Raw genomic sequence first — 10,148 nt, 5'->3', positions numbered from 1 at the left:
ATTTTAGATTGTTGTCAATGTTGTGTGAATTCACCTTATTTATTGTGCTTGATTTAACTTATATAAAACATTTGCTTTATTGCACAGGTTCGAGATCCATATTTTAGGCCAGGACCACAGAGCACTGCAATTTCTGATTGTAACACGGAGGCCAGGTATAAATAAAATATGGAGAATTACATCATTCTCATTTCAGAGAATGACTTTTTTCTTTTGTCTTTTATACAATTAATGTATCATTAAATCAGCTAATAGGTTTAATAAATAACAGACTAACTTTTCTACAGATGAGTTGCCAGCTGTTTATTCTGAGTCAGTTTCTTATATCTGAATTTGACTTTAAAGATCCTTAGCTTTGAAACACTGACTTGAAATTCTGACTGACAGGGAGTAATGCTGATCTGCTTTTTTGTGGTTGTTGTTCTTCTTCTACAGCCAAGGAAATGAACATGTATCTACAGTAGCTGGCCTGGTCTCATTGGATGACCTCAGAAAGTCTGCACTCTATAATGGAAGCACTGGAAAAAGAGAAAAGATAGATTTTGAGAGATGGACTGAGCAAAGTAAGATGAAATGGCTATACTGTGGGGAGCAGCTGAGGCATGGGGGATTCTGGATAATGATTAACGCAGTTAGATGATAGTGATAGTTTGGCAGAGAATCTAATGTACACAGTTAGTAATCTAATGTAATCTGATGTACCATGTTGCATAATTAGCAATAGTAGCAGCAACCATTTTGTGGTATAAAAGCAAGCCATAGAGCGTCTAAAATCTCATAAGTGAGTCAATTTCATGTTACTTGACATGTTTCATACAACTTGACATGGTTTCAGGCAGGTCTGGGAGGGGTAAACACGTCCCTTACTTGTTACCTTAGGGCGTCTGCTGATGTACATCACCTTTAAAGTTCCAGTACAAACTTGGCATATGAGACATACTGTAGTTGATCAATAATGTTTTTTGGGGAAAAGTGAAATTATAGAAATTTCTTGCTGCACTGTCACATGAAGAGTAACCCATTATACAAGCCTGTAGTGAACTTAACATACTTGTGTAGTTCCAGATTTTGGAGTCGCTGTGTATAATGTGGTGATGGTGGGAAACAGCAATGTGGGGAAGACATCATTCATAAAACGCTTTCAGAGCGGACTCTTCAGCCTGGACTACAGTTCAACTATTGGTAAGTGTGAGGATGCATTTAAGTGGCACAACTGTCTAACTGTTGGTCCAGCTAGTTTAAGCCCTGGTGTTACCAAAACCATCAATGACTAAAAGTCCATGAGAGCATAATTGGCCTTGCTCTTTTTGGGTGGGTGGGTGGAGTGCCCCTCTCTCCACCCAATAGTTATTTTTCTTCCTCCAGGCACACTGAGCTGTTAGCGCAATCCAAAAATATGCTGTGGTTGATTTCATGTGTCTTGAAGGAAGCAAATATTAGCTATGACCCTCTCATCACATAGTGTGAGAGGGGGTGACCAAGCCTGTGGGAAACAGCAATGACTGAATCCTTCATAAACTGTTATCCAGCACTGAGAGCGTTGTGTGTGTGTATGTGTGTGTGCATGCTTTTTTGTATTTAGGTGTAGACACCTGTGTTCAGACCATTACACTGGGTAATAGGACTGTTAAACTGCATGTTTGGGACACAGCAGGCCAGGAGAGGTAAGACATCACTCTAAAAATAAAGGAACTATGAAGAGTTCTTTGAGCGATGCCAACCACTTTTGCCAAAAGACAGATAGGTCAAAATTGGTAAAGAACCTTTATACCAAGCAATAGTTCTTCAAACTTTAAAAAAGTCTTTACAAATATGGTTCTTTAACAGACCAAATGTGGTTCTTCTATGGCATCACTCAAAAAAACCTTTGTAGCACCTTTATTTCTGAACATATAATATGTTGAATCTGTGAAATGTCAATGATTGTTAATTTATGGAAATATTATCATCATCAGGTATCACAGCATCACCAGACAGGTGTTTCACAAGGCCCAGGGGCTTCTGCTGATGTACGACATCACATGTTCTGAGAGTTTCTGCGCAGTACGCAACTGGATCTCCCAGATTAAGGTTGGTGTATGAGTATTTAATAATGCACTGTGCTTCTGTTCCATAATTCATATCTTGTCAATTTAATTAATTGCATTTTTTTTATAATTCAGTGTTCAGACTCTCCAGGTCATTTCCTTCCTGTTACCTCCATTAATCCAATATAATCCCACACAGGAAAACGCTCCTGATGATGTCATCATGATGTTACTTGGCAACAAGAATGATAGTGCAGGGCGAAAAGTCCAGCTTCAGGAAGGGGAGGATCTGTCGAGGGTACGGTGACATCAGTACTGCCCTGTTTTGTAATTAACAGCGTGCAGACCTGATCAGGGTTTAGTGTTGTTAAGTCCAGTTACATAAACACAAATCAGGTGATCTAGCCTACATAATAATATTGTTTAATTGCAAGAATAATAAGTAATTAAATTCTTTATATGCCGTCATGTCATTTTCCCCACTGTAGGAGTATAAAATTCATTTTATGGAATGCAGTGCTGCAACTGGTGAGAATGTGGCAGAATCTATGAAGACTCTAGCCTGGTAAGTCAAAGCTTCATATATTAACAACTTGCTCACTAGCAAGTGTGTCTGTGTGTGTCTGTGTGTGCATGAGTAACGATTCCCTTGTTGCCTTTAGCTTACTGGTGAAACAGAATGTGAGGAGAGAAGAAGAACAAACCATATTACAGCCAAGGAAACCACAGCAGAAGTCAGGTTGCTGTTAAAAAGCACACGGACACATTCGTCCTCACTTTATGAAACTTACTATTACATGCACAAAAACAGAAAGTATATAAATACAGCAGAGACTGCAGACTGTTGCTGCATTCTATAATGGTTACAGTAGATACTGTTGCCTTTGTCAACTTCTGTGAAAATGATATACAGCATAAATTATTTAATCAGCTTGTCTTTGCATGCTTTACGCTTTACGTGCTTAGAACTGAACAAACATTTTAAGTAAAACTGATTAATTTCAGTACAGTCTGTGCAGTGTTGCTTTCATGATTCTGAATTCAGTGCATCCCCCAACAATAGAACATAAATTATTATATAACATACAGTATTGAAAATTACCAGAAGGGTGTAAATGCTATCTGACTGGTGTGTATTATGTCAGCTACACTTGCAAAAGGTAATGCTAGTAAACTTGTTCTACATGCTCCTCTGACCCAACACCACATACATTCAGATCTGGATCTACAATAAACTACCTTAACATTTTGCAGTGAAGGGGTAGAATCAATTCAGGGGAATTTATTGAGTTGAAAAGTATGAGTTCAATTTCAAGCCTCTGTTCTGACCTGGTTGAACTGAAGGTAAACCAATGGAATTGATCCCTACTCTTCTGTGATGCTCCAAGTCCTAGTCAGACTTTTTATTTAATTATGTTAGCAAATGTAAAAAAACAGAATAATGTTTATTTGTTTATTCATATTTATTCTAATATTACGTTTTTTGGCTTTTTTAAATAACATATTTTTATGACCCAGTTGAATGATGCTTTGCATCTTTGCATCTCCAGTGACTTCTCAGACTTTTGCACAGTACTTTGCATTAAAGCACATAATCACACAATATGAGTCTGTGAGTTTGGATTCCATATACAGAGAATGAGCAGAATAAGCAGGCTGAGAAACAGTGCAAACGCAATAAAGAAGACGTCTGCTGCCCACTGACTGTGTTGTACCCCTGTTACCGCTAGAGGGCGCTCAGAGGGAATCAGATTGGTTAAATTCAGCATATAGCCCAGAGTCCAGCCAATGTCATTATCTGCCACCTGCAATGGGAATGTTTCACAATCAGGCTATGAATATGAAAGAAAATAGGTTGTTTTATCACATGGTTTCTCATAAAGCTTAGCTACTGTAGACCTTGACCAAATATTCACTCCATTTACATGTAATCGGGTATTATTTTGATTTTATTCTTGATTCAGTTCTGTACTTCTTCTATGATTGGTCACACCTCTCACCTACACTGTTAACTTTACATATTTATTGCTTAAAGTGGAAATAAAAAATAATTGGATGAAAAAAATGAATAAACAATTTATTCAAAATATGAATGTTTGGATGTTTTGTTTAAATGTTTTGTTTTATTATTAATGATTGTGTTATTAATCTGTGATATTTACTTAGACTAACACGGCATTACAAAATCAAAAAGTAAAAGAATCTGAATGGGCTACAATGTTTGTGTAGATCTTTAGTTATTAAGTACAAGGCAGTTTGTCATGCTACTTTTGTACACTCTTAAAAAAAAGGCTCTATACTCTTTAATCAGGACAAAGAACCCTTCAAGCTTTTAAATTGTTCTTTAAGTTGTTCTATATAGACCCATTAATTTTTTTTTACCAGAGAACCTGTGCAGAACTCCCTTTTTAACTTATTTGTCATCTTGTTTTACTTCTAAACTTTTAAAACTCGAATTGCTTGAATAAGTATTTTACTTATAACTGAGTTATTATTACCCTGAAGTTGCAATAGTAAAATATGGGTTTAGGTTCTCTGCTCACCCCTGATAATATATTAGAAGCAAGTCATTATGTCATTATGCACACATGTCATTATGTACAAACACATTATTATACAGATATAAACACCTACAGTGTGTATCACTGTTAAATTATGAAGGTCATTGATGTTGTCTTGTTTCTTCTTATGTACTCTGGCTCCCTCACCTGTTTCACAAAGTAGATTTGATCCCACGTGGCATTGAACTTATATCCCTCGAGGAGGAGAGTCATGATATAATGGGCTGAACCACAGTAATCCCGGAGATATTTGTCCTTCACTGATGGATATTCTAACAGAAGCTGAGATGAGATTGAAGCCAAGAATAAATGATTGTTAAAAAACACCATGAACTATGTATTTTACACTAGTAAAATGGCCTGTTTGTATGAGTGCTAATTTTAGGTAGTGTGAAAATGGGTGCCTGGCAGTGGAGGGGTGAATGATTTATGACATATATGTAACCAGCAGGTTAGAAAGGATGTAAATGGTATGAGATAAATGTTAGGCCCACAATATGTAAAAAAAAAAAAAAAAAAAGGGGGTGACTCACAGCTCTCCAAGTTTTGTTGCAAAAAGTGTCAATTGTAGAAAGGACCTGAGGCAACGGAGTCCTTGGGGCAAGACCGAGGAAGTCAAAGGTGTAGAAGTATGCAGAGAAAGCCTGAAATGAACATGAAACCAATATCTGAATGCGCAATAGGCAGCCATATATCAGATTCAGTACATCCATATGTGTAGTACTGTATTGTTTAACACCTACACAAGTACTATATATTACATATAATTATAATTATAATATAATCTTCATAGCACTCACAAAGAATTCTCCATTGACAGGAGGCTGGTAGACCCCATTAAAGCCACAGTCTGGGTAAAGCGCACAGTGACTCAGATTTACCACATTTCTTATTGCTGACAAACACTGCTCAGAATCACCAGTTCCTAAGAAGGTGACCTTTACTGAGGGATCAAAAGGTACTGGTTTCTCCACACAAGGAGAGTCGTAAAGGTTACCCAGAGTTAATGTCAGATTGTAACCGCTGTGGTAGCATGGATGGTTGACAGTAGACAGGTTTGCAGTCTGAAAGAAAGAAAAGTAACACATTTGGAATAAACATCAACAGTTGACTTTTTTGTAATGTTTATGTAATCTTCACCTTGACCTTATCAGATGTTAAAGAACAACTCATTAATCAACCTTCCAAAAACCATCTAGGCCAGGACACTAGAAGCAGGAAATACTGATTAACGTTAATAATGGTCACAGTCACACGCGTTTTAATGGTCTGATAAAAGTACATCAGACTGTATGGAACAAAGTTTACATCAGGGCAAAAACGTCATAATTGCAGATGACCACATAATTACAGCTGCTAGGTATTTATTATCCTACACTCCCAACCCAGCATGTCCTTTCCTTTCTTTTACTAGCGTCAGGAATCTTAGCACTAACCTTCTGCAGATAGGCCTGGAGCTTCTTCAGGGCCTGGTCTTTGCCATAGCACAGGTAACTGTGCGTGTACAGCTGGTATTTGTAGCCATAGAGCTGCAGATTAAAAGCAGATGTTGGGTCTTTAACTGGATCCTTAGGTGTGAAGGAAATCTGTGTGGACGACCCACCCAAATCCATAGCTCCTAGAATCCTCCCAGCTTTAGGATGACTCCATCTGCCATCAAATGTATACTGTTTGGGAAAGAAATCAGGGTTTGTAATTATTGAAACTCTAATTACTGCATGCATAGGTCTGATCTTCAGAAAATACCAGATGTCAGTCCGCATGACTTGCTTAAGACTCACTGAAGTGAATGGTGTGAGGATGAGGTCACTATTATGACTGCAGATATTGGTTTTGTATATATAATGATATCCAGTCAACAAAGTTTAAATTTCATTCAGAAAACAACCTGTGTTTATCATGTAAGCAGGCCTGACCTTAATGAACCCTTCCAAAAGATAGTTGATAGTGATCCAGCCATAAGCCCCCTCCTCTGTACCACTGATTATCTTGGCCCCACGAAAATCAAAGGGATAGCTCTGGATAGATTTTGTGACCTCTGCAAGTATTATGTCTGCCTGAGTTTGGTTCTGTAACCTGTGGAGGAAAACAGGTTTAAAAAAGATCAGTTATGATTTTCACGTTTGCTTAAGTATGGTACGATCCACTGGCTTCGCTCCAATTTCAATTTCAATTCAATTAAGCTCACAGGGCAAAATAATTGACAGCATTTCTTCTGTAATATGTGGTTATGCATCCCCTTGAGTTCCTCTCCAATTTAGTCCATGCCTCCACTATCTTTTCACTTCATGTATGAGCAGAACGCAACTTTTAACTGTAGGATGTCTGTGTGGTTCAAAAGACACGACTGAACACTGGGACATGGTGACTGACCAGAAAAATCACCAGACCTCAATCCCAGTTCTTAGTCTTGAACAGCAGGATAAATGATGAAATTGGGTACCTCAGATCAATTGTAATATGAAGCCAGGTTGTGGAAGAGTGAACTGAAATGCACAAGTACTGTTCAAAGAGCCTGGTGTAATCCTTACCAGACACACTATAAAATAAATGGTTAAGAAATCTTAAATGTTTTAAGCAACAGGATGCTCTACATTTTACATGATCTCGACGACTACATTGGTAAAGGTAAAGGTAAAGGTGCACGTATTTGTCACTGTACAGCGAAATGTGTCCTCCGCATTTAACCCATCTGGTAGTGAACACACACTCACACACACACACATGTGTTAAAATGTAGTAGTAGTCATTCTTAAGAAGATTTATTTGTTAAGCCAACTAAGATTTGCCTATTAAAGCAATAATGATTCTTTATTAATGTTCAGGTAACACAGAGAATCAGGGTAAAATCTGTTGGCCTGACATATTTTTGCTTGTTCATGCAAAGTAATTCAGGTTTCCTTGTTTCAGTGACTCAAAATTCCAAATCAGCCAAACGAAGTGTAGTTGCTTGTTTACAGGGCAAAGTTGACACTTTAATTATGGCAAGGGAAACATGACATGTAAGCATTACAAAGCATGACAACTGTTTTTGTCTGGTGAGCTTATTTTCCAACATAATAACATAATATTTGTTAACAAAGATGGGAAAAATACTAAATCTATTTTTTCCATCAGGGTCTGCTCCACCAAAACATTCAAATCATTTCAATATAAAAAGGAATTATTGTGATATATATATATATATATATATAATATTCAAATTCAGTGTTTACATAGTGATTCCTGCACCCATTTGCTAGACTGAGACCAAGGCTATTCAGTTGATCAGACTAATATAAGACAAAGCAGCCACCAGATGTACTAGTAAATGTGCTACTGTGCACTGTAGTACACACCACAAGTTCACAAGTCTAATCACTCATACAATCAGGTATTATTGTTTTCCAAGGAATAGTGGCCTTCCAATTAAAGGATTTACATCACATGTAAAAGGAGGCAAACATAGTGGATAAATCTCTCAACTGCTCAGTCAGTTAGTGAATGCATACAAAATAATGTTTCTTTCATTAGAATTAATTAACAACAGCAGCTTAGTCCTCTATGTTAGCAAAGCCTAACTAGAACCATTTGTAATACCATTATAAATCATTAGAATAAAAAAAGACTTTAATTCAGGACAACAACAGCGATTGTGTCTCAAAATGTCCTGCACTGTTTATTACACATCATATCATGTTTATGTTTGTAATTAGTGCTCATATCAAAATGGCCAGTACATGACACAGCCTGCAGCCTACTGCTAATGCTTTAAGCTTTACCTGACGTGTGCCTCACTTACACTGGTTAAACAAGAAAGATCATGAGGGCTCCAAATGCTTGCTCATTAAAATGATCTTCTGTTAATAGAAACACAGGCAATGGGTTGTTGAGACAAAGGACTCTGTACTGATTACATTTAATTAACAACACATCATCCTTATCAGACACCGGCCCACTGATAACTGAGTTACAGACCATACAGAAAGAGAGAACAGAAAGCCACTGACCTCAGGAGCCGCATGCCTGCTGTGGCCCCCAGGTACACAGGTGTCGTTGTCCGCTGGCTGTCTGGGACTGCAGCCAAAGCAACATCTAAGCATTCTTTTAGGCTCTCTCCAGCACCAGGAGGATTTGCAACATAACTGGATATACCATCACCTAAGGCCAAAAAAACATGGTTACATATATATATAGCATCAATAGAGATTCCACTCTTTTAGTCAACAAAGCTTTTTCAGTACTGTATAGAATCATTTTTGCTTACAGGATACAGTATCATTACTGTTGCACAAAAACCTCATACTTTACAAATGTTGATGGGAAATGTGAAATGTCGAATGTTAATATAACGTAAAGAACAACAGTCAGATTAATTTATATTTAAAAAAAAGGGTGGGGGCACTCATGTTCACATTATATGTATTTAGTTTCAAAATTAATTAAATACATAAATACATGTTTAATAAAACAAATCCAACATGGAAAATTCTGAAATGTCAGTAAATGATGAGTAAGTAGAATTGTTGAAGTATGAGCCCACATACTGCCACAGTAGTCCGTGAGATTAGAACTACTGGGCTTTACTGTAGGCCTGCTAAAATCTGGAATGTGGAATGTGTTTCTCCATTCACCACTCTGTTTCCCATTCCGTTATCAGAGCCCACCTTTAACATCACAGGTCATTTTCTGAGAAACCACTCCAGTGTTGTTTTCCTTGTTCCCAGGCCACTGGTAGAGGAAGAGGGAGGTGTGTGTGGAACCAGCATCAAACACCATGCCATACTGAGGAAGTCAGACAAACACAAGGAATCCACCAAGGTTCCAGACACTAAAAATGTAGATCTAATCAAACCTTTCTGGACCTGCAGATGTGCCCATGTTTCGTACTTAACATGCAGACTCCCTTCACAGACGTCTGCAGAATTCTCCAAGCATGCTTTTATGGTAAAATAACATTTAGTTAATGCAGTGTTGTTGGATTCAACACAATGGGCAAGTGCCAGCACATCTTGCCAGCTTCTCTACTGTGCCTCTTTCTTTGTACCCGAAGGCTATTTGCCAAAATCAACAATTTACGGAGAGCTTGTTTCAATCATGTACGTTTAAACCAACAAATCTACATTAGCTCTCCCATTAACACAACATGACAGAGTATGCTATCAACAATATAAACATTAGCAATTATACTGTTACTGTACATCCTGCCTTGTGCTGCCAGCTTCGATGAAATGAGAATAGATTAGACGATTGTATTTTTACTGGATAGAACTGTTTGGGTTTTGTACAGACTATGAGGACATGATCAGTTACTGAAGTGAACATGGTCCATTCAAGCAGACATTTGTGTTGTAGTTGTATGTGAAACATAAAGTGGAAACAAATAACTTTAAGAAAAGTCTTTAAGAAATGAAAACAGATGAGGTTTGTGGGATTGAAACACCTGTGTTGAGTATGGCACATCCACTGTCTGATGATTAGCCAGAGTAAGGACCAGAGCGATGATGGTCATACATGCTACTGCTAGCAGCACGATGCCCAGTAGCATAGGCTTCATTTGTAGCTTGCCCATTGCTGTCAT

General features: G+C 37.7%; 2 protein-coding genes across 2 annotated transcripts in view; one reads left to right on the top strand and one right to left on the bottom strand.

The window, feature by feature from the left end:
* Positions 1–4,116, top strand: part of rab44 (RAB44, member RAS oncogene family) — a 23,044-nt gene extending 18,928 nt beyond the window's left edge. Inside the window, exons 3-10 of the mRNA XM_072684548.1 lie at positions 88–155; positions 436–563; positions 1,060–1,182; positions 1,583–1,664; positions 1,956–2,070; positions 2,227–2,325; positions 2,516–2,592; positions 2,690–4,116. Coding sequence (XP_072540649.1) covers positions 88–155; positions 436–563; positions 1,060–1,182; positions 1,583–1,664; positions 1,956–2,070; positions 2,227–2,325; positions 2,516–2,592; positions 2,690–2,777 — 780 coding nt within the window. The 3' untranslated portion in view covers positions 2,778–4,116. The remainder of the gene's footprint in view (positions 1–87; positions 156–435; positions 564–1,059; positions 1,183–1,582; positions 1,665–1,955; positions 2,071–2,226; positions 2,326–2,515; positions 2,593–2,689) is intronic.
* entpd8 (ectonucleoside triphosphate diphosphohydrolase 8) lies at positions 2,804–10,148 on the bottom strand. The gene is made up of 9 exons (XM_072684549.1): positions 10,011–10,148; positions 9,235–9,352; positions 8,578–8,728; positions 6,505–6,664; positions 6,025–6,255; positions 5,389–5,652; positions 5,122–5,232; positions 4,736–4,870; positions 2,804–3,832 (listed from the first exon to the last, which is right to left on the bottom strand). The coding sequence occupies exons 1-9, from the start codon at positions 10,146–10,148 to the stop codon at positions 3,623–3,625; spliced, it is 1,518 nt and encodes a 505-aa protein (XP_072540650.1). The 3' UTR covers positions 2,804–3,622.

This window comes from Salminus brasiliensis, chromosome 7 (assembly GCF_030463535.1).
Source record: "Salminus brasiliensis chromosome 7, fSalBra1.hap2, whole genome shotgun sequence".
Taxonomy (NCBI): Eukaryota; Metazoa; Chordata; class Actinopteri; order Characiformes; family Bryconidae; genus Salminus; species Salminus brasiliensis.
This window is presented reverse-complemented; position numbering and strand designations above follow the sequence as displayed.